A 24,561-nucleotide genomic window follows, 5' to 3' on the forward strand; every position below is an offset into this window, starting at 1 on the left:
TACAACCTAACAGGAGAGACTAACACTTTATAATGGTCAGTGGATGCCACCAATTAAAATTTAATGTCCAATTTAAGGGATGTTCCTGCCGGATCACCATCTTACAGACTACATATGGAATTCAGCTACATAAACCGCAACGTCCATGTGTACATACATGACAGCCTGTATTATACTCCAGAGCTGCACTCACTATTCTGCTGGTGGAGTCACTGTGTACATACATTACATTATTTATCCTGTACTGATCCTGAGTTATATCCTGTATTATACTCCAGAGCTGCACTCACTATTCTGCTGGTGGAGTCACTGTGCACATACATTACATTACTTATCCTGTACTGATCCTGAGTTACATCCTGTATTATACTCCAGAGCTGCACTCACTATTCTGCTGGTGGAATCACTGTGTACATACATTACTTATCCTGTACTGATCCTGAGTTATATCCTGTATTATACTCCAGAGCTGCACTCACTATTCTGCTGGTGGAGTCACTGTGTACATACATTACATTACTTATCCTGTACTGATCCTGAGTTACATCCTGTATTATACTCCAGAGCTGCACTCACTATTCTGCTGGTGGAGTCACTGTGTACATACATTACATTACTTATCCTGTACTGATCCTGAGTTACATCCTGTATTATACTCCAGAGCTGCACTCACTATTCTGCTGGTGGAGTCACTGTGTACATACAAGACATTACTGATCCTGAGTTACATCCTGTATTATACTCCAGAGCTGAACTCACTATTCTGCTGGTGGGGTATAATACAGGCAGTAACTCTAATTCAGTAATTTAGTGTATGTACACAGTGACTCGGCTATATGTAGCCTATATCTATATGTAGTCTAAAATTGTGAGAATGGTGCAAGATTGCCTAAAAATTATGGAAAACCAGATAAACCCAGCTCAGCAACCGATCCTCTCAGTTTGTTATGGGTTGGAGAGTGGATCGGTATCTACCTATATAAAAAGCGATAAAAAGGACTGCACCTGGATAACGTTTCCATACTGGATGACTGTTCCTAAAAGCTTCCGATTCTCAGTGTCATTCTGCTTTTTCTCCAAATCCGCTGCATGCTATATAAAAAAAAAAAAACAAAAAAAAACACAAGTTAGATTTTTAGGCGTTTTTGTGTTAACATGCAGTAAGCTCTGATCTCCACAAGGGGTCAGTAAAACATGAAATCCACAAAAACAGGAATAGGATTGTTACAAAACAGAAGAACCACCCGCATCGTGGGCCGTCATGTGGATGTAATAACGGTCCTTACATGTAGCTTGTTGAGCAGGACGGTGTCGGTCGTGCTACTGGCTCCAGGCTTTGCAGCTTTCCAGAACTGTTTCTGCGCAGAATATCTGTTCATGGGGCAGAGCTTGAACAAGCAGTCTGTAAAATAAGAACATGTTAGTCTGCGGTATCAGGGGGCCGGCCACTAATGTTCTGGGCATATTGGACCCTGGACTCCGCTCTATAGAGACCTGTGCGGAGCCGGGCAACCTGCCCAGGGAAGGTATATTAGAGGCAGCGGTTGAGAGATTAGTGGGCGGTAGATAATGGGCCGACAGCTGGCGCACATGACGGCTTATGGTCCAGAGAAATAAATGAATTGTGCAGCTTAAAATATGACGAACATGGGCAGCGCTGGGCGCAGATAAAGGAATAAAGGGTTAAAAATAAAACCGCATAGGCCTGACATCCGTACCATGCAAGGACAAGTTCATTGTACAGTGCAGATCCTCAAAAACCTGAAATTTTTCCTAAAAGTTAATATTCAGTTTACACAGTCCGGTCCCAATCTGGTTATTGGATGATTGGGGGGGGGGGCACATCTTATCACATGACACACGGGTGAAATGGAAGATCCTACAAAGCCAAGGCCTATGCAGGGTGCAGGTCGCTCCAAAGTACACAGGGATAGGATTATGTGGAATGTCAGTAAAAGAGGCGGAGTCGTGACAACCTCAAAATATTATTATGCAGTGGTTTAGCTCCTACTGTGCAGTTCAAAAACAAAGGCAACCAAAGTAAAAAAAAAATTAAAAGGGCAACTCCTCCCAAAATGTAAGATTCCCCTGTTATACTCCTATAGATCATAAAGATCCCCTGGTGCGAGCCCTGATGACGTCATCAGCAAAGACATGAACCTGGGGCATCACCCTCCTGTTCTGTCCAATTCCAGAAAACTCTACTGTTATAACAAACTACAGCTACATTACATACACGTCACAAACGGGACTACTACCACCACCATCTCATCACAGGCATGCAATATAACCACAAAGTCAGATCACTTGTTCCCGGGAAGAACCAGACATTTTTGTGGCCAGACTGTAGAGTTCCCAGACTTGTGATCTGGATCAGCCCAGGAGCCAACAATGAAAGTCAAACCACGATGACCTTCAGGGGGGGGGGGGGGGGTGAATACTTTTACAAAGCTGCCGAGCGTCCAGATTCCTCCGGTCAAAATATAAAAAAAACTTTTATTTGGGCAACCACCAATTTAGCTTCTATAGGGGGATCTCACCCGGCTGTCCCAGACTCCTGAATGGCGGCTGCCTAGTTGTGCCGCATGACGTCACTGCCAAATCCCAATGGGACGGTAATCGCGGACATATTAGTTGTTATTCAGATTTCCGAGTACAAATGGCCGAATAGAATTGTTGCCAACTTTTCAAGTGGATTTCTAATAAAACTTGAAAAAGATTTTTTCATTGATCAAAAAGTTTTGGAAACTTTAAAACTTGTTTCAATCCTTACGAATCAAACCCAGACAAAGGAGCGTGACCCCCGGCAGATGTGAAGGGGTTAACCCCTTGTCATGCAGGCTGCTCCTGGGAATCAGAGGGCTGGGAATGGAGCAGGACCCTGTACACGGCGCTGTCCTTATTTGGTAATTAGCTGCCTGCGAGGAGAGGAGGAGGGGAACGGGGTGTTTAATAAGAGGATGCAGGATCACATCCAGCATGGAGAAGAGCGGGTTACAGAGGCTTCAAGGAGGGGGACCCTGGATTCATTCTAGCACATTTACTCCTGACAAGAGGCACCCATACACTGCTATACAAAGGGCACCGATGATGGGGGACTTCCATGTCTTAAAGGGCCACACACCCTGAAAAGGAGTAAATTATAGTGCAGCTGGTAGTCACACAAATGGGTTCCTGGAGGATCTAAGTTCTGGAGATGTGACAAAGTGGGCAGGGATTGTCAACATTCCCGGTCGTTCATTCCTTTGCAATCTATTGCTCCCTGTTATCAGTCATTTGAAGCGGACTTCAGCGTTCCTCTTTAAACGGGGATCCTGCTTACATGGTCTATGCTAATTCTGAGGTTTAAGTCAAGCTGTAACGACCGCAAATCTTCGGAACGGTTTATAAATCAAGACTTGTATTAAAAGAGCAGCATAAAGAATCTTAACTGACAGAAATCCATAGAATTGAAGCGAATACGTTGCAAAGGAGAGAAGCGAAAGAGAAAAAAATAAAACCAATCTTCACAGCGCTCCCTAATCTGAATATTAAGGACATCTAACCCCTTCTATGCCAATACACAAGACAGCACAGGACCCCGGCCGGAGATTCAGATTAATGAGCAACCAGAAACATCTAAAAAAAAATGTATACAACAAATTATCCTGGATCACCGATCAGCCGCCCAATCTCATCTCCCAGAATTAATTCTGTACCAGCGCAGGATGAACAGGGATCAGAGAGCAGAGAATGACTATGAAATGTAAAGTAAAGGGTTAAAGGGAATGTCCACCTACAGATAAACCTCTAATCTCCATAAATAGCAGTGCCACTGTGTACAGACATTACTTATCCTAGATTATACTCCAGAGCTGCACTCACTATTCTGCTGGTGGAATCACTGTGTACATACATTACTTATCCTGTACTGATCCTGAGTTATATCCTGTATTATACTCCAGAGCTGCACTCACTATTCTGCTGGTGGAGTCACTGTGTACATACATTACATTACTTATCCTGTACTGATCCAGAGTTACATCCTGTATTATACTCCAGAGCTGCACTCACTATTCTGCTGGTGGAGACACTGTGTACATACATTACATTACTTATCCTGTAGTGATCCTGAGTTACATCCTGTATTATACTCCAGAGCTGCACTCACTATTCTGCTGGTGGAGACACTGTGTACATACATTACATTACTTATCCTGTAGTGATCCTGAGTTACATCCTGTATTATACTCCAGAGCTGCACTCACTATTCTGCTGGTGGAATCACTGTGTACATACATTACATTACTTATCCTGTACTGATCCTGAGTTACATCCTGTATTATACTCCAGAGCTGCACTCACTATTCTGCTGGTGGAGACACTGTGTACATACATTACATTACTTATCCTGTAGTGAGCCTGAGTTACATCCTGTATTATACTCCAGAGCTGCACTCACTATTCTGCTGGTGGAATCACTGTGTACATACATTACATTACTTATCCTGTACTGATCCTGAGTTACATCCTGTATTATACTCCAGAGCTGCACTCACTATTCTGCTGGTGGAGACACTGTGTACATACATTACATTACTTATCCTGTACTGATCCTGAGTTATATCCTGTATTATACTCCAGAGCTGCACTCACTATTCTGCTGGTGGAATCACTGTGTACATACATTACTTATCCTGTACTGATCCTGCGTTCCATCCTGTATTATACTCCAGAGCTGCACTCACTATTCTGCTGGAGGAGTCACTGTGTACATACATTACATTACTTATCCTGTACTGATCCTGCGTTCCATCCTGTATTATACCCCAGAGCTGCACTCACTATTCTGCTGGTGGAGTCACTGTGTACATACATTACTTATCCTATACTGATCCTGAGTTATATCCTGTATTATACTCCAGAGCTGCACTCACTATTCTGCTGGTGGAGTCACTGTGTACATATATTACATTACTTATCCTGTACTGATCCTGAGTTATATCCTGTATTATACTCCAGAGCTGCACTCACTATTCTGTTGCGTCGGGTGAAACCTCTTAACATTCCCTGCTTACTCCAGTGATTTGCATTCTGGGAAGTGTTGTCTCGACTGTACAGTGCCTGGTGTAATTTGATGAAAGAAAATCTAACTAACTGCCTCCCCCTGTGTGTTCTATCCTCGAGCTTGGTGACCGTTTCCAAAAATACCCAGCAGAATAGTGAATGCAGGGACAATAACCCAAGATCTAACCATCAAAAGTGCAGTTGAATTTTCCCTATTCCCGGTTATCAACTACTTTAGGCCGGGCAGAGGTTGACTGTTTATCAATGGGATGAGTGTCAGGAAGTCCAGAAACCTCCCCTCCTCCATAACCTCTACTTTATGTCACATCTCCAGCGCGGAGAACTTCCAGAGACATTTACACCATGTGTGACGGATATAAAATAGTGCTGGAGTGTTATAAGAGGAGCGGCTGATATCAGTCACACATATGATGTAATGTCTGGAGGATATAATAGTACTGGAGTGATATAAGAGGAGCGGCTGATATCAGTCACACATATGATGTAATGTCTGGAGGATATAATAGTACTGGAGTGTTATAAGAGGAGCGGCTGATATCAGTCACACATATGATGTAATGTCTCTGGAGGATATAATAGTACTGGAGTGATATAAGAGGAGCGGCTGATATCAGTCATATATAGATGTAATGTCTGGAGGATATAATAATACTGGAGTGATATAAGAGGAGCGGCTGATATCAGTCACACATATGATGTAATGTCTCTGGAGGATATAATAGTGCTGGAGTGTTATAAGAGGAGCGGCGGAGATCAGTCACACATATGATGTAATGTCTCTGGAGAATATAATAGTACTGGAGTGTTATAAGAGGAGCGGCTGATATCAGTCACACATATGATGTAATGTCTCTGGAGGATATAATAGTGCTGGAGTGTTATAAGAGGAGCGGCTGATATCAGTCACACATATGATGTAATGTCTCTGGAGGATATAATAGTGCTGGAGTGATATAAGAGGAGCGGCTGATATCAGTCATATATAGATGTAATGTCTGGAGGATATAATAGTACTGGAGTGATATAAGAGGAGCGGCTGATATCAGTCACATATGATGTAATGTCTCTGGAGGATATAATAGTGCTGGAGTGATATAAGAGGAGCGGCTGATATCAGTCACATATGATGTAATGTCTCTGGAGGATATAATAGTACTGGAGTGTTATAAGAGGAGCGGCTGATATCAGTCACACATATGATGTAATGTCTCTGGAGGATATAATAGTGCTGGAGTGATATAAGAGGAGCGGCTGATATCAGTCACACATATGATGTAATGTCTCTGGAGGATATAATAGTATTGGAGTGTTATAAGAGGAGCGGCTGATATCAGTCATATATAGATGTAATGTCTGGTGGATATAATAGTACAGCAGTGATATAAGAGGAGCGGCTGATATCAGTCACACATATGATGTAATGTCTCTGGAGGATATAATAGTAATGGAGTGATATAAGAGGAGCGGCTGATATCAGTCATATATAGATGTAATGTCTGGTGGATATAATAGTACAGCAGTGATATAAGAGGAGCGGCTGATATCAGTCACACATATGATGTAATGTCTCTGGAGGATATAATAGTGCTGGAGTGATATAAGAGGAGCTGCTGATATCAGTCACATATGATGTAATGTTTTTGGAGGATTTAATAGTACTGGAGTGATATAAGAGGAGCGGCTGATATCAGTCACATATGATGTAATGTTTTTGGAGGATTTAATAGTACTGGAGTGATATAAGAGGATCGGCTGATATCAGTCACATATGATGTAATGTCTCTGGAGGATATAATAGTACTGGAGTGTTATAAGAGGAGCGGCTGATATCAGTCACATATGATGTAATGTCTCTGGAGGATATAATAGTGCTGGAGTGTTATAAGAGGAGCGGCTGATATCAGTCACACATGATGTAATGTCTCTGGAGGATATAATAGTGCTGGAGTGATATAAGAGGAGCGGCTGATATCAGTCACATATGATGTAATGTCTCTGGAGGATATAATAGTGCTGGAGTGATATAAGAGGAGCGGCTGATATCAGTCACACATATGATGTAATGTCTCTGGGGGATATAATAGTACTGGAGTGTTATAAGAGGAGCGGCTGATATCAGTCACATATGATGTAATGTCTCTGGAGGATATAATAGTACTGGAGTGATATAAGAGGATCGGCTGATATCAGTCACATATGATGTAATGTCTCTGGAGGATATAATAGTACTGGAGTGTTATAAGAGGAGCGGCTGATATCAGTCACATATGATGTAATGTCTCTGGAGGATATAATAGTGCTGGAGTGTTATAAGAGGAGCGGCTGATATCAGTCACATATGATGTAATGTCTCTGGAGGATATAATAGTACTGGAGTGTTATAAGAGGAGCGGCTGATATCAGTCACATATGATGTAATGTCTCTGGAGGATATAATAGTGCTGGAGTGATATAAGAGGAGCGGCTGATATCAGTCACATATGATGTAATGTCTCTGGAGGATATAATAGTACTGGAGTGTTATAAGAGGAGCAGCTGATATCAGTCACACATATGATGTAATGTCTCTGGAGGATATAATAGTGCTGGAGTGATATAAGAGGAGCGGCTGATATCAGTCACATATATGATGTAATGTCTCTGGATGATATAATAGTACTGGAGTGATATAAGAGGAGCGGCTGATATCAGTCACACATATGATGTAATGTCTCTGGAGGATATAATAGTACTGGAGTGTTATAAGAGGAGCGGCTGATATCAGTCACACATATGATGTAATGTCTCTGGAGGATATAATAGTACTGGAGTGATATAAGAGGAGCGGCTGATATCAGTCACATATATGATGTAATGTCTCTGGAGGATATAATAGTGCTGGAGTGATATAAGAGGAGCGGCTGATATCAGTCACATATGATGTAATGTCTCTGGATGATATAATAGTACTGGAGTGATATAAGAGGAGCGGCTGATATCAGTCACACATATGATGTAATGTCTCTGGATGATATAATAGTACTGGAGTGATATAAGAGGAGCGGCTGATATCAGTCACACATATGATGTAATGTCTCTGGAGGATATAATAGTACTGGAGTGATATAAGAGGAGCGGCTGATATCAGTCACACATATGATGTAATGTATCTGGAGGATATAATAGTGCTGGAGTGATAATAGATGCGGCTGATAAGCTCCGGTTTTAAACGGTATTGGCCCTTTAAAGGAGTAGTCTGGATAAGTTAAAATCTAGTAACCAGAGACATGTAGCATCTGTAACAATGTGTAAACCGTTTCCGTGCAGCGAGGACGCCACTTTGTAGCCGTGGGATTTGTGTATATAGTTTCGACACCTCGGTATGTAAACTGCAGCGTCTAGCGGAGGAATCATCGCACCAGGGAGACTGGAGAATTCTTAGTAGATTCTTGGTTGCTTGGAATGATTCCTGGTACCTGACATTTTATACTGGAGTCTTACAGCAAGGAGAAGGGAGAATCCCAGAAAGGAGTCCGATTGTTCCAGGACACTGAGCGATCTGCTTACATTAGACGGAAACTGCTGCAGGAAAGCCCAAAGCAGAAGACAGACAGGAGGGGGAGGAGGTGCGGAGAGGGACCGAGAGAGGAGCGGAGGGAAGAGAATGGAAATAAAGGAGGAGATCTTCTGTAGAGGAATACCGGCATGGAAGCCCCATGGTGCACAGATCTCGCGTTAGTTACAATGTATCAGAGCAGGTAAAACGTATCAGTCTGGCGTCCAGATTGGTCAACTTCTGATCATCAAGACTGGATACTAAACCTAAACGTTTTTAGGTTCAAGACTCAGTTGGAACGAGAATGGTTTCCGTGACAGCAAGCAGAGATCTTGTAAATGGTGAGACATTCAAGCGTAAGTATATGAGAGAGTGGCAGAGTTTTCAGAACACGCAATTCGTCTTGGCAACTGACAGCTGGATCCAACCGGAGCTCCGGCATCGTCACACGCACCAGATCTTACCTCTGAACTTTTTGGGTGGATTATTGAGGTCCCCGGCTTCTGGCTGCACCACACAACGATCATCCACCAAACTGGACAAAAATAAAAAAATAAATAAATACATTAGTAATGGAGCAAAAAGGGAAGAACGAAATTATCACGAAGTGCGCCCCCTACTGAATCAACTGAGAATTAGCCCCCAATCATAAACCACATGGACGGAGCCGCAGAAATGTTTTTATTTACTCTGCGCCGTACAGCAGTCCCGGAACCCCTCCCCCATCGGTTATATCGGCCTTACCCCAGCGTGCTGATAAATCCATTCACCGACCCCTCGGCATACAGGGACACGATATCCCCCACATGGAGAAAACTCGACATCTTGTCCGACATGACGGCTGATCCTGGAAGAAGAAAAAGAAACATAAAACAAGGACGATGCCAAGGTGACCGCGGCGCTTGTGTGATTGACGGCTGCGTCTCGCGCCAGCTCGCCCTCTGCCAGGACACGAATCTCCGACCTCTCCTGCGCAGCACAAGGATCTGACTCTCCCCTCCCCCCCCCCCCCCCATCATCCCGGGACACAGATCTGCACGTTTACAGGAGAGCATTTTATACAGTGAATCCCCGCCACCTTTCTTGGGGTAAAGAGGGGGCAAGATTCGCCCCAACAGAAAGATCGCGCCTCTGGTCCGATCACTTCGCTCCATAGACCCCGGACCCCTTGTTCAGCCGGGAGATACACATGTGCCTCGAGGAGGGGGTGTCAGTCGGTGCTTATACCCCCAGCCCTATAGACGTAACATGTGCGGTTGGTCGGGGGCGGTTAGTTCGGTTATACGGTCGGTGTTACCGGTTGAGGCTCAATACACACCTGGAATTCCTCAGTGTCCGTAACGAGTCCGAGCCTCACAGAAGCCGCCGGCCGCCCTGAGAAGAGAAAATAGGAGTGGTTTTATTCCTACACAACAATAAAGAAAAAAAATAAATTCTTGACCGAGCAGACGAGCGCGTGCCCCCCTCTATAAGACAGATTACCCCTCGGGTTGACCCGGCCCGCCATGCTTTATAATATCCGCCATGTAACCAGGCGCTTCGTCTGCTGAGGGTCTGGACAGTCGCGGCCTCCCCGGCGATAACAGCGGATTGTTAGCTGGGGGTTAGATCCGCGGTGGTCACCGGAGACGACCCCGATTCATCAAAGTACAAAATACCATAAACCAGCGCAGCGAGCGCGACCGTTCTGCAGGGCGAGAGGTCGGTATAAACATACAATATATCACACACCTCATCTGATCGCCGGCCCCATTTATATACTGGTTGTAGAATAAACATCCCTGCCCCCATGATCACAATTTTACGTCACCAAGTCATAGCTGTGAGTGTCGACCTACAGAAGTTTGAGCAAAACCAGTCAGTCCCCCCCCCCCACCGTTAACATTGTGTAACTCGCAATTGTTGAAAATGTTAAAAAAATGTATTATATATATATATATATGGACAAGTCGCAGTTGCATGAAAATTCAATTTTTCTGCACAATGCCCTATGGGTTGGGTAAAGCCTTAGGGTGGTGGGGAAGGGGCACCCCCAAAGACCGTTGTAGGAGAGGATCCACATAAGATTTTATGAGAGCCGCTGTCTGCGAAGATTAATGTTATGAGCCAGGACCCGCCGCCATCTTTATAGAAGTCTCTGCAAATAAAACCCGACCTCCCACACCGCGCAGTTTCCTCGTATTAGACACAGAACAGGGCGGGGGAAGGAGCAGAACTTCACTGGCGCAAACGCCACCGATTTAATGACCTCTGGAGACGAGATCCTGACAGGGATCCCAGGATAAGCGGAAGCCTTAAACAAATAACCCTCAAAAATCTCATAAAACCGGCAGCAGCCGAGCGGCTCCGCAACACAAATTCTACCCAAGTTTGGCATTTTCTCCTGCATTGTTCCATGATCCAAGAAGGAAACGTGCGGCCGTTATCACAGGACGGGAGAGGCTGCCAAGAAGCAACACAATCGCCAACTCCAGGAGGACCAAACACAACACGTACAGCGACATTACAGGAGGTCCATGTCCGGCAACCACCGGGTCATAGGCCCCTCGCACACGCTCGTGTTACGGCACCGCACTGGAGAAGACGGAGATCTAATAGGGCACCAATAGGGGGCCCGGCCGTATCTTCAATTTCATACTAAGTCTTTTTTGTTGGATTCCCTATGAATTATTGCTTCTTGGGGAGAATACCCCTATAACATGGCGCCATACGGCAGCACACGGAGCGCCTACGGCTCCATAGTACAAGGCTACGGGGACTCTGCGGCCATACAACCTGCTGCAGCTGGAACTTAAATAGTTAAAAAATGGACACCCAACTGAAAAAATTCTTAGGGTGCATGCAGCTCCGTGCTAAGCTGCCCACATGCAAGAAGTCAGTCAAATTCACCAATGCCGCCACCACCGGCCGACAATCTAATGTCTATAGGGGCCTCCCGACAGCAGAAGAAATCCAAGGTGCCTATCCTGCTCCTATGGGAGATAATCCACTGCCAGGAAGGGTAACAGAGGGCTCTGGCAGCAGATTATTCCGCTTTGCGGATTCTTGGCGGAGTCAGGATAAATAGTGGTCAGGCATACGTGGTGACTTTATATTGGGCAGATGGCGTCACAGGGAGCGTCCACGGCTCCGCGATACTAGAAGTAAATATAATATGATGGGAGTAAACAGAAGTGTCATGAAGCTTGAGGGGCCCCTATAAAGTCTCGGTTAGGAGTCAGGGGGGGTTGGAGGGGCCACTGATCGTCCTCATCTTTTGGTCTCCAAAACCCTTGATATTTGTGGGTCTATTTTTAGGACTTTGTGAAAATACAGCTGCCGGGAGTCGCGTCACAGAGGGGACGAGCGGCCGCTGCGGATAACTGGCAGCAACGAGGCAGAAGAGATTTAATGACTAGAAAAAGCTTCAGCCGCTCATTATATCCGGGGGGAGGCGGCGGTTCATCTAAGCTGATGTGACACCACGACGAGAGCGCCGACGGGGAACTCGTGACATCTCACAATCAAAACGATGCCCAGTTACATGTTATATAGGGGAGGACCCTCATCCACTGCAGGTGATCCAGAGTCCCGACACCCCCCCCTGTAAACAGTCAGCGATCGATCAATGATCAGACAAAATGACCTCATCAGTTCCAGACATTTCACCTGGTTTTGCTTCGTCGATACTAATGGCACTTCTGTAAAATAATGAACCAATACAAATAACGACGACCGCAGAACGACGGCCGCTACCGAAGAGTTACTACTAACGAGCAAGTAGCTGGAGTACAACTATAGCACAGCCTAGTGCAGTGGTCTCCAAATACCGCAAAACTACAACTCCCAACATGCCCTCAGACGCAGGCTAGAAATTACAGCCCCATTGTCCCAGTCATAAAAAAAAGCAAGTTACAGAAACTGCGCCCCAGAGGCGAAAAATCAAGACCACGTGAAACACCCAAAATCTGTGCCCCAATTTAAATGCTTGCATGTGAGGGTAGAACATGGGCACCTAGATCAGGACAGGCATATAATCCTATAGAACGTGGTCCCCCACTCAGGAGCCCTTTAAGTGACCGTTGCGTGATGGTCACCGCGATCAGCCCACATTTTGGGACCCGCATTAGTGAAGACGACAAGAGATTTATTGCAAGTCCAGGGACGGCGGCGTGCTACATGACAGGACCTGCGGCAGTGCAAGGGTCATCAATAAGAGCGGAGGTCATTACAGGCGGAGCACGGTCATCCCTTATATCGCGATACATGTCCGGAGATCTACCAACTTGTTACATTTCCGTTGCAACGTCGTCCAGTTACCCATGGTCCACATCGGAGACATAGTTCGGGGCCTCAGATGTGGCTGTAGAGCGTGCGGCACGCTGCGCCAACAATTCTGGTAATACCAACAGCCCAACGGAAACTATTAAAGTCAATGGTTTCCATTGGACGCCGTTTGTCTCCATTCAACGGAACCGGCGCTTCCAGAATTTTTTCCGTTCCTCTCCTCTGAGGCTGCAGAACAATGGAAAGTCCAAACACAGATGTGAACAGAGCCAAGAAAACGCAGCAAATGTTCTGGAGTGAAGAATTAAAGTGCAAGTCTATAGTTACACGAAGAGGAACAGGACGGTCGCTACACCTAAGGACGGGCACTTGGCAGCCGCTTATCCCCCTCTTCCATCGAGGACACATGCACACTTGGCCGAGCGTGCATAAAGGGGGGGGGGGGGTGAGCGGTCATTTGGCCGACAAATATCCAAGGTAAACGACAGACTCATTGCTGGCACCTACAGGACCATAAAATGTAGGAGATCACGACACCTCAATGGACAAACTCATCAACATTCGACCTTTACCAGATTGGATCAGTGATCGCTACGTCCATATAACAAGGAACGCGCAGCAAACAGGGAACCCACCTTATTGGCGCTACCACGAATTCTGCAACTAAAAACAGTTCCTCTTCCCTCTCCAGAAGCGTTTACATAGTAAGATCTAATGCACACGACTACTATGGCACCCAAACCGGTGCGGCGCCGTAGGGGACCTGTAATACGGTACAATAGGGACCCCATGTGCTGCCATACATGCTCCATGTACAGTGTGAACGAGGCCTTAGCCCATAGACGTATCCCAATCTTAAAGTGCAATCTTCATCTTCCCCCAGCGTCTTCATTCAGGACATCTCACTAGGACCATGGTTCCAGCATGTGGCGCCCCCCAGCAGTTGGTAACTGCAGATGCCACTAGTGGCACCAGGGAGGTCATAGTATCACAGGAACGTGGTATTAATTGGTTACATGATTAATACCACCCCCCCCCCCCTCTAATACTCTGTAGCTTCCAATAAGTCAGACAGAGGCTGCAACCTACAAATGGAAGGACGCGCTATTAACAGGTCGATGACGAGGACCCGGCCGCTGGGACCTCCTATGATCTCAGGAACAGCGGTCGGCTTTGGTTCTTGCAAACCTGTGAACGAATGTAAACGCTGCGCTCCTCCACGTAAATCTACGAACGGGGTCCACAGCCGGAGCGCTCAAATGCAAGTACAAAAGGTTCTGCACACGCATGGATAAAAGCAGTCTAGTTCTAACCTGGGCTCACCTGTGACACGTTGGATCCAGACTAACAGCAAGCAGAGCTCTTGAAAATGGCTTAACGGTGCATAATTTACATCCAGGGGCTGAAAACCCATCCTGGCCCAATACTTCACAGCTGAGGGTTTGTTACAATGTATCCACGCTAGACAATCCTCTGAGCTAAAGCATCACAAATCTCTCCTGTCTGGATATTATGTTCGATTTTGTCACAAATTTACATTAAAAAGGGGTGAAATTTACAACAGACATGGACGTGCTGCAGTTATTAAAATCTTCACCGCAAGACAATTAATGTACAGAAAATCGTGCAGATCAGATTTGCTCAGACATGGCCGGTACTGTAATCCGCTGCGGATTATCCGTTCACAAACCTACAGCGTTTCTGCTACGTGTGGACCTGGCCTTGTCTAGTCTCTGTATTAGTGTAGGTAAAGTGTAACAAACCCTCAGCTGTAAGAAGCATTATGTCAATACATTTTCAGCCACTAAACAGGAAAGTTTCTATCCACTGACAACAAGCAGAGAGGAGGGAGAACTCCATATAAACTTGGAAGGAACAACATCAGGCAGATGCAGCTCTGGGGGCCAAGAAGCGGGAGCGTTCGGACCATTGTAACGACCAGGTCAGCAGTGAAGGGACTGCCCGGCTTATTAAGGCATTCTAGACATATAAAGGAGCGGAGGATGGGTGTCCTGATTATTTCAATCATTCCGACCAGATCCAGCTAGAATCCGCGGTTTGGAAATGACCCGATTTTTAGTATCTGATAAAATCGCTGCCATTGTAATAGAAAAGCATCAGATGTACGAAAAGCGGTCACATCGGCCTTATTGTAATAACAGGAGCCTCTCCAGTCGTCACCATAGTAATGAGCGACCCCCTGATGTCAGGCTGCGGCGTAAAGAAAAAATAACAGCGAACAGCAGGGACCGCAAGTCAGAGCCGCGCAAAACATAGTGGGGAGCAAACTGCGCCTTATATAATAACTATTCCGGCGCACCCCAGCAGTCGGCGCGGTACTTGCAGGGCTTCATTATGCTGGGGACTCCCAGGCGATCAACTGGTCTTGGGGGCGGAGTTAAGAAAATGATGATAATCTAAACACTCACAATACTGATACAAAGTAACAAGGTGTAACGGTCTCCAAACAGGCAGTAAAACTACAACCCTCAGCATGTGCCAATAGCCACAGGAAGATTGTTGATCACTTCAGCGGACACTTAATGATTCATTAGCATACGGAGCGTGAATGACTAGAATCGGATTTTCTCAGCTATGCTTGGTTTATGACGGCGAATAACGCAGTGTCTGAACTGGTTCCGTCAGCACCTTTTTAGTGGCGTTATTGGGGGGGGGGGGGGGGGGGTCACATCTGCTGACACATTCCCTCTATAACCCATCCTAACATTATACAGGTTCCCAGAGAATCACAGTCAGACTGATAACGTGGGAAGTTCGTCCCTATGTACCAGCATAGCTGATAATAATCAAAGGACAGCAGAACATTGTAAGTCATCCGCGGCGGTCAGAAGACGGTGTCAGTTTGGTCTGAAGTGCTGAGAACGGTGATGATGCAGGTACGAGGTGCGATCACCAGACACCATGTATGCAACACCTGCAGAAAGAAATATGTGGAGCAACCATCTGCAGGAAAGAACTGGAGGATGGAAGAGGCTGATGGGGAATAGAGGAAAGGCAGGTCATTATTTTAAGTAGAATTATTAAGATTCTAATACAACTCACTCAGATACATGCCCTGGAGGTGCCCACGTCACCCCTGATCATTATTCTACAGGTTATTTATAGATCTAAATCTACATGGAGTGAAGTTACTGTCCATACATTACATATCAGGATAAGTAACATATGGACAGAGACACTATCAGCAGAATAGTGAGTGCAGCTCTGGAGCATAATACAGGATGTAACTCAGGATCAGTACAGGATAAGTAATGTAATGTATGTACACAGTGACTCCACCAGCAGAATAGTGAGTGCAGCTCTGGTGTATAATACAGGATATAACTCAGGATCAGTACAGGATAAGTAATGTAATGTATGTACACAGTGACTCCACCAGCAGAATAGTGAGTGCAGCTCTGGAGTATAATACAGGATATAACTCAGGATCAGTACAGGATAAGTAATGTAATGTATGTACACAGTGACTCCACCAGCAGAATAGTGAGTGCAGCTCTGGAATATAATACAGGATGTAACTCAGGATCAGTAATGTAATGTATGTACACAGTGACTCCACCAGCAGAATAGTGAGTGCAGCTCTGGAGTATAATACAGGATGTAACTCAGGATCAGTACAGGATAAGTAATGTATGTACACAGTGACTCCACCAGCAGAATAGTGAGTACAGCTCTAGAGTATAAGGCTATGTTCACACGGAGTATTTTGGGGGAGGAATATCTGCCTCAAAATTCCGTTTGGAACTTTGAGGCAGATATTCCTCTCCCTGCACGCCGATTTTCGCGGCAATTATCGCGCCGTTTTTCGCCCGCGGCCATTGAGCGCCGCGGGCATAAAACAGCGAGATATACGCTTTCTCCTGCCTCCCATTGAAGTCAATGGGAGGTCGGAGGCGGAAGCACCCGAAGATAGGGCATGTCGCTTCTTTTTCCCGCGAGGCAGTTTTACTGCTCGCGGGAAAAAGACGCCGACGCCTCCCATTGAAATCAATGGGAGGCGTTCTCGGGCCGTTTCTGCGACGCGGTTTCCGCGTCAAAAAACTCGGCAAAATACCCCGTGTGAACATAGCCTAATACAGGATATAAAATCGGGATAAGTAATGTAATATATGTACACAGTGACTCCACCAGCAGAATAGTGACTGCAGCTCTGGAGTATAATACAGGATATAACTCAGGATCAGTACAGGATAAGTAATGTATGTACACAGTGACCCCACCAGCAGAATAGTGAGTGCAGCTCTGGAGTATAATATAGGATGTAACTCAGGACCAGTACAGGATAAGTAATGTAATGTATGTACACAGTGATTCCACCAGCAGAATAGTGAGTGCAGCTCTGGAGTATAATACAGGATATACCTCAGGACCAGTACAGGATAAGTAATGTAATGTATGTACACAGTGATTCCACCAGCAGAATAGTGAGTGCAGCTCTGGAGTATAATACAGGATGTAACTCAGGATCAGTACAGGATAAGTAATGTAATGTATGTACACAGTGACTCCACCAGCAGAATAGTGAGTGCAGCTCTGGAGTATAATACAGGATGTAACTCAGGATCAGTGCAGGATAACTAATATAATGTATGTACACAGTGACTCCACCAGCAGAATAGCGAGTTCAGCTCTGGAGTAGAATACAGGACGTAACTCAGGATCAGTAATGTACACAGTAACGCAACTATTTATGGACATTTATGGGAACTGCAAAATTGCGCTCATGCCCTAATGGGCGGTTCTCTGAAACCTGATGGTAATCTCTAGAACACTATATGTGCAGCTGCATTGGGTCTTTGTAGGCACAGGTACCGCCAGGTCCTTTATGAGAAAGCCCCTGTTTCTATGCCCTGTAAGGCCATGTTCACACGTGGCAGAATTTTTGTTGAGTCTCGCTCTGGACAGTCCGCAGGGGAATTCTGCAGCAGCCGTTTTTGACATTTCTTTCTATACATTTTTCGGAAACTTCGTTCAGACGTTGAAGAAAATAACTGTGCGGACCATCGGCTGCAGTACAGAATTTTCCCTCCCAGCATGCACTGTCTGTTGGAGAAGAAGCGGAATTTCACTGCGGATTTCAGCCTTTGCAATGAAAAAACTGAAATCTGTGGCGCGTCCGCTGTGATATCTGCAATGTCTGAATTACCTGTCACATATGCAAATGTTGCTGCAGATTCGTTGTGTAATTGCTCCAAATCTGCACCAACATTTGCAGCGGAAAAACTCTGCCACGTCTGAATGTGCCCTTAGGGTCGCTCTGGTTCCCGCCCCCCACAAGTTATCTGCCAGTGTGGACAGACCTGATGTTAATGGGTCCATTTTTTTGGGGGGGTTTTAATAGAAAAAAACAAAAAAAACCATAAACAAACCCTGAGGACGGGTATAACGAGAGGTTCCACTTCTGCCAGGCATTACGGCGTGGTCCGAACCAGATCAGGGACAGAACGTTACAGATGGACACATTGATGAAACTTGCGGCAGATGGGGCGAGCGGATCTGCGCTTCCAGGTGACAGCACTGCAGTCTGTCACTAGGACATCGCTCTCCACAATCTGTCACTGGGGCGAGCAGAAGACGGCGCATCGACTCCGCAGCCTCAACCTCACACACGAGCCAAACTGCTGGGTCCCCGGTGTCAGTCACCGGGGGGGGTGGGGGTTCTATGACAAGCGGCAGCTCTTATACCGACAGGAGGCCAAGAGTGGTTATAAATAGTAGATTATGGTTGGCCCGGCCACTTTTCCACGTGTGGTGCGTTTCCGCTTCCTACACAGAATGGAAAGAGCCATTCCGTAGGATGAATTCATGGAAGGACGACTGCCTGGTGTCACAAGTGCTTAACGAGGCTGCAATATGGTCCGTCAGGCCAGAACGCAGCTTAAAGGGGTTGTCCACTTCAGGTCCCTTGACAATAAAGCAGATCAAAGTGTTCCCCTGACTTGAGCCCCAGCGATCAGCCGTGACCTGTGGGGGAACCTGGCAGTAAGTGTTAAATTCCTCTGCAGCGACACCACAGGGGAAATGAAGTATTACATGGTGTCCATTCAGGTCAATGTGTTGTCTGTGTAATACAGGACGGGTCCTCCAGAGACGCTATGTAACCGCTCTCCACTCAGACCAGAATACTCCATCTTTTTCGACCACTTTCAGGATTTTACGGCTATTAATATTCTTTACCAACTTTTCAAGTCCTTAGTTTTACATTAAGTTTTATACTCCAGTCACATCCAAAGCTGCAGTCACATTTCTGCTGGTTTTCTGTTAATCTTAGAAGCTCACATCTCACTGCTGCCTCCTACTGGTTGCTCTATTGTAGCACACGGTCGGAGGAGTAAACATCGCACTTCACCCCTATTTATTAGTAATCATTCTCAATCCTGGGCAACCGTTCCTCTGCAGACGTATACGGCCGGAGCAGCATCCTAAACAGGAGAGAGCAATAGGTTCTACATGTTACCTGCTTTCAGGAGCCTGGGGTTATAGGAAGATATAACGCTCCGTACATACAGCAAAAATATAGCAAGGGACCAGCTGACCAGCACCCAATATAATGGGGTGTCACCCCCTGGACCCCTCAAACCTAATCCACTGACTGCAGCCTGGAAACCAGGGGTCCGGAGAGAAGGTTCTGCTAAGTCTCCACTGTCCCTGATAAAGTCCCAGCAGGATCACAGCTCCCGTCCTACTTTACTGGCCCAAACATTCGCCCTATTTTCTTAAAATTACATCAATTCCAGTTTGTCCCGGATATTCGAGGCCGCGAAGTGCCTGGTTCCTCCTCATCCTTTGGTTCAGTCCACGACACAAACAACACTGCTCTCTGGAAACTTACTACATATTGATGAGGAGCTGATGAGATGGAGGTCAAAAGTTTCCAAACAAGTCATTGGGATGAGGAAAAAAAAAAAAAAAAAAAAAGTTCCTACGTTAGTCCCATGCGGGGAACAGGTACTGGGTGATCAATGTGGAATTTTAGGACCAGACCACAAGACGACCTGTAGGATCTCTACCCTTACAAGCGAGTGGTTTTTCTAGGTCTCCCCGATAAATCAGAATATCTGATGATCCAGAACCTAACAATGTGTCGGGGGGGGGGGGGGGGGGGGGGAGATTGATTTAACTCCTCTTGCAGTGTGCACACGGCTTCCATTCTTCACAGGCGCCACTACAGAGAAGGTTGGAGCCCCTATAGGAACAAGGGATGGGGTATTATGCCTGAGGGTCACACCAACCTCATGCCCTGCAAGGGATGAAGAACGAGGTCCAGGTCCTCCTACCCCAACATAGGGCATCAGTAGCAGCATGAACCCCCTCCCAGATTTCTATGTAGCCCCCTTGCTCTATTTTTAGCCGGACGCATGCACATTATATACTCCGTCACATATACACCAGGACCAGCCGTTCACACAAACAAGGAATCGGATGGAAAGTCAAGATTCTCAGAAGTTCCCAACTGCAAATATTTTGTAAACTCACAAAGGAGCCGCGAAGTGAAGAGTGGTCAGCAAAACCGAGAAGAACCTGAACCAGCAGCAACCTAGGAAACTAGGGACCTCCTACTACCGCGACCAACATAGTCCATGCAACTAGAGGTTTGGAGGCAGAACGGTGTGGGATTAAAGACGACCAGTCCCCTCTCCCGTCTGTTTTAGTAAATAAATGTATTCACCATAAAACCATTCTGGAACATCTGCTCTTAGAACTCTTGTACCGTTCCTCTGTTATTCCTCCTAGAAATTTATGAATACATTTTAAAGCTGGGTGTTACCTTCGACAAGGGGAATGGTAATGTATTTATACATTTCTAGGCGGAACAGCAGAGGAACAGTACAATACAGTTATAAAGGTTACTTCAGAATGGTTCTCATGGGGAGTACAAGGATTTACTACAATAGATGTGGCAGGAGGGGTGACAGATCCTCATTAATTGGTGCAGTGATTAGCTGTTATTAAGAGGGGGGGGGGGTCCTATAGAAAAAAAAACCCTCATACATCATTACCCCACCATCCTAGGAGAAGGCTTAGTCCACAAACCGGTCATTGCCCACGGAGAGGAACCACAAACATGGGACTTAAATATGTCAATAGTCACATAATGAAATTTTAAGGTGGACTGATACCTCAGGAGCCCAGTAAGGGCTCGTCCACACGTGGCGGAAAATACGCAGCAGAATACAGTGGCAGCGTGTGGGCGAGATCTAACAAATCTCACCCACACGCTGCGTAATATTTCCGATCAGAAATTCACCTGCGCTGCGTATTTTGTCAATTCCGGCTGAGGAAAGTGACGGACTTGCAGCATTCTTCAGGAGGAGGAGGAGGAGGAGGATTCACCATCTCCCAACATTGAGGAAAAGGTTCTGAGGAAATTCCGTTACATGTGAACAAGCGCTAACGGGGCGACTGCCGTGAAGAGTTTACACTCCACTCATCTGATTGTATGGAAAATAAAAATAGGAAATATTTTGATTAAATTATTATTTATTTTTGGTCTAGAAACATTTCACCTCTTCAAACAAGTTTGGCAACGCAACATCTCCTGTCATCGGCATCTCTCCCGTCTAACACTCGCTTACAGCTAAATTGCACAATAAATGAGAATCCACAAGGACATGTTAGGATTTATATTACACCGGATACGCGGCTGCCAATAAATTCCTATGGGAAGAGTCAAAACCCGGAGCGGGAAACCAAGACCTTCTAGACTCCACCATCGCTCCTCAGGTGGCTGAGGGTCTGAACGCTTCACCGGCCGCGGAAGTAAAGATCTTCCGAAAGTCTGAATTCTTATAGAACTGGTGCTGTAGATTACGCAACAAAAACAAACCGTATACTCCAACGTAGGAGGCCAATATATCTCCGCGTAGGCTCGCGAGTAAGTGGAACAAGTGAATAAAATTGGCGCCAATAAGCGTTCTGCACTAGTTTTGCAAAAAGTGGCCGACCGACAGCAAAAGATTATAGGAGCCTAAAATCACCGGTGTACGGCCACCGTTATTGAGCGATGAAATGGAAATTTACAAAATGTGAAGCCCGCCACACACCCAAAATATTACAGACCAGGCCCCTGTCCCATCATGAATTTCACCCGGTCACAAGCGCTTCCCCCTATATGCCAATGGTTGGTTGAGGCAGAAATATCAGGCAGCTTAAAGAGGCGCAGTCCTATTTGGACACTTATGACCCATTAGGTCACGTCACGAGGGATTCCGCGCTCATCACCCGCAATGAACCACAGCGGTTAAGAAAACTTGGCACCGTGTAATACGGCCCCTTCCTCTAAGTAACAATAATCAAATCCTTAGGACAGAATATAAAACATGCACCAGGCTTCTGCACCAAAATCTATTGCTCAACTGTCTAAAACTTTACTGTGTGAACAGAGTCCGTAGGGCGGGCCAGCAAATCCCAATACTCACCACGTACAGAATGCCACACACTGGCCAGATATAAAGCCCCCCTCCCCGGAGTGATCAGATCTGAAGCAGCGCAGCCTGCCCTATTTAACTGATCACCAAATTAGGCTCAAAACAATTTATTACAGCGAGGAAGAGAAAAAAGAAAAAAATCCACATTGTATCACACAGCTGCAACATGAGCACAAGAGGACAACCAACTGGAACAGAATAGAGTAACGCCACCTAATTATCAAGTCATTAGCAAACAGCTCGGCTGAAACCGTCACCTCAGGTGCTGAATTCATTGAAACATTAACTTGAATAGGACACAGAGGTCAGAAAACCGCTTTATGCGCCAAAGCAGGTTCACCCAGCAGCATGTGACAGCCAATAGCATCCAGCGCCGCGCCAGCTACAAGACTTCCCACCAAGGCCAAGGGCACCTGAAACGCAGCTCCAATGTAGAACACAATGCAGGATGACAGAACAAAACCCACGAAGGGCGAGAATCAGTAGCAGCATAAACGCAGGTAGTCGTCACCTCCGGTGATCACCATTATATTATATATAGAATAAATCTACATAAAATCAGCAGTCACTGTGTACGTATATGAAATTACTAATCCTGTACTGATCCTGAGTTACCTCCTGTATTATACTCCAGAGCTGCACTCACTATTCTGCTGGTGGAGTCACTGTGTACGTATATGACATTACTAATCCTGTACTGATCCTGAGTTACCTCCTGTATTATACTCCAGAGCTGCACTCACTATTCTGCTGGTGGAGTCACTGTGTACGTATATGACATTACTAATCCTGTACTGATCCGGAGATATATCCTGTATTATACTCCAGAGCTGCACTCACTATTCTGCTGGTGGGGTCACTGTGTACATACATTACATTACTTATCCTGTACTGATCCTGAGTTACATCCTGTATTATACTCCAGAGCTGCACTCACTATTCTGCTGGTGGAGTCACTGTGTACATACATTACATTACTTATCCTGTACTGATCCGGAGTTACATCCTGTATTATACTCCAGAGCTGCACTCACTATTCTGCTGGTGGAGTCACTGTGTACATTACATTACTTATCCTGTACTGATCCTGAGTTACATCCTGTATTATACTCCAGAGCTGCACTCACTATTCTGCTGGTGGAGTCAGAAAACATTCAGCAGCATGTGGATGAGATTTGCTCTCACGTCTGGTGTAATCCTCCACGGATTTTCCACACAGAAATTGTGGCAGATCTGTAGCATTTGTTCCGTATCAATCCAATCTTACAATGTATCAAAATAATCTTCCACCACTAGTTGCCTGTATTGCTGGGAGCGTTGCCCACACAGAGAAGCTCCGCGTGTCACCAGTGTCCATGGGACAGTCCGTAGAGCCACTTACATTAGATCATCCTTGTTCTGAATGTGTCAGGCTGTTTTTTGCCCTTCTCCATCCTTGAGACGGAGTCCCTAGAACATAGGGAGGTTAGGCACCAGCATGTACCTGGTCAAGTGGGCACCGCCACCTAGGAGTTGTCCAGTCCTGCAATGGAGACTGCTCGCAGTAGCTGCTATGTCACAGTGGGCCATGTTCAGGTTGGCGCTTTCCTCTTGTCGATGGTGTCAACTTGCAGCGCTCTTACTCTGTAGGCACCACAAAGTTGGCATATGAGAGGTGGTCTCTTTCCGAGGGCCGTTTCACTCCTCTATACCCCTATTTTTGGGACAAGTGAGAGAATGGACCTTGTGCATCCTCTCCACCTTCCAGTATAGAGTGTCTTCCCCACCACTACAGCGACTGGGAGCCATGTACAAGTTTATACCACCCAGTCAAAAGGATAACACCAATATGAAATAAGTCCTACTAGCCATTAGCAACCACTGGGTCTATCCCAATATGTTGCACAGGTGAAGGTTTGTTACATTGTATTCAGTCTGTGCTATCCCTGGAGCTAAACAGCTTAGAACCCTGACGGATACATTGTAACAAACTGTCAGGATAGGAGAGATGTGCTGCTGTTTTAATATTTAGCTCACAGTGGATTGCCTAGACCAGGGGTCTCAAACTCGGCCGGGTAAGTGGGCCACATATAGAAAAAATGGGAAGTTGACGGGCCGCATTACTTTCAAATTTTATACAATTCAAAATTATTGTTAATCAATTAGTTATTTGATCTACTATAACACTACATTACTATAATATCGTAAGGTTTAAAATTTTTGATATTTCTCCACGTGCTTATTTCAACAATCCAGTTTAAGTGT

General features: G+C 45.7%; 1 protein-coding gene across 6 annotated transcripts in view; it reads right to left on the reverse strand.

The window, feature by feature from the left end:
* Positions 1–24,561, reverse strand: part of ITPR1 (inositol 1,4,5-trisphosphate receptor type 1) — a 90,674-nt gene that overhangs the window by 52,822 nt on the left and 13,291 nt on the right. For 5 of the 6 annotated variants that reach the window (XM_075831879.1, XM_075831877.1, XM_075831878.1 and 2 more), the window contains exons 2-6: positions 9,921–9,976; positions 9,347–9,449; positions 9,067–9,137; positions 1,287–1,402; positions 1,006–1,092 (exon numbers count right to left, since the gene is read on the reverse strand). In XM_075831879.1, coding sequence (XP_075687994.1) covers positions 1,006–1,092; positions 1,287–1,402; positions 9,067–9,137; positions 9,347–9,438 — 366 coding nt within the window. In that variant the 5' untranslated portion in view covers positions 9,439–9,449; positions 9,921–9,976. Of the gene's footprint in view, positions 1–1,005; positions 1,093–1,286; positions 1,403–9,066; positions 9,138–9,346; positions 9,450–9,920; positions 9,977–10,084; positions 10,224–24,561 lie in introns of those variants that run through there. The other variant, XM_075831876.1, reaches the window with a different exon arrangement.

Source organism: Rhinoderma darwinii, chromosome 7, assembly GCF_050947455.1.
Source record: "Rhinoderma darwinii isolate aRhiDar2 chromosome 7, aRhiDar2.hap1, whole genome shotgun sequence".
NCBI classification, from domain to species: domain Eukaryota; kingdom Metazoa; phylum Chordata; class Amphibia; order Anura; family Rhinodermatidae; genus Rhinoderma; species Rhinoderma darwinii.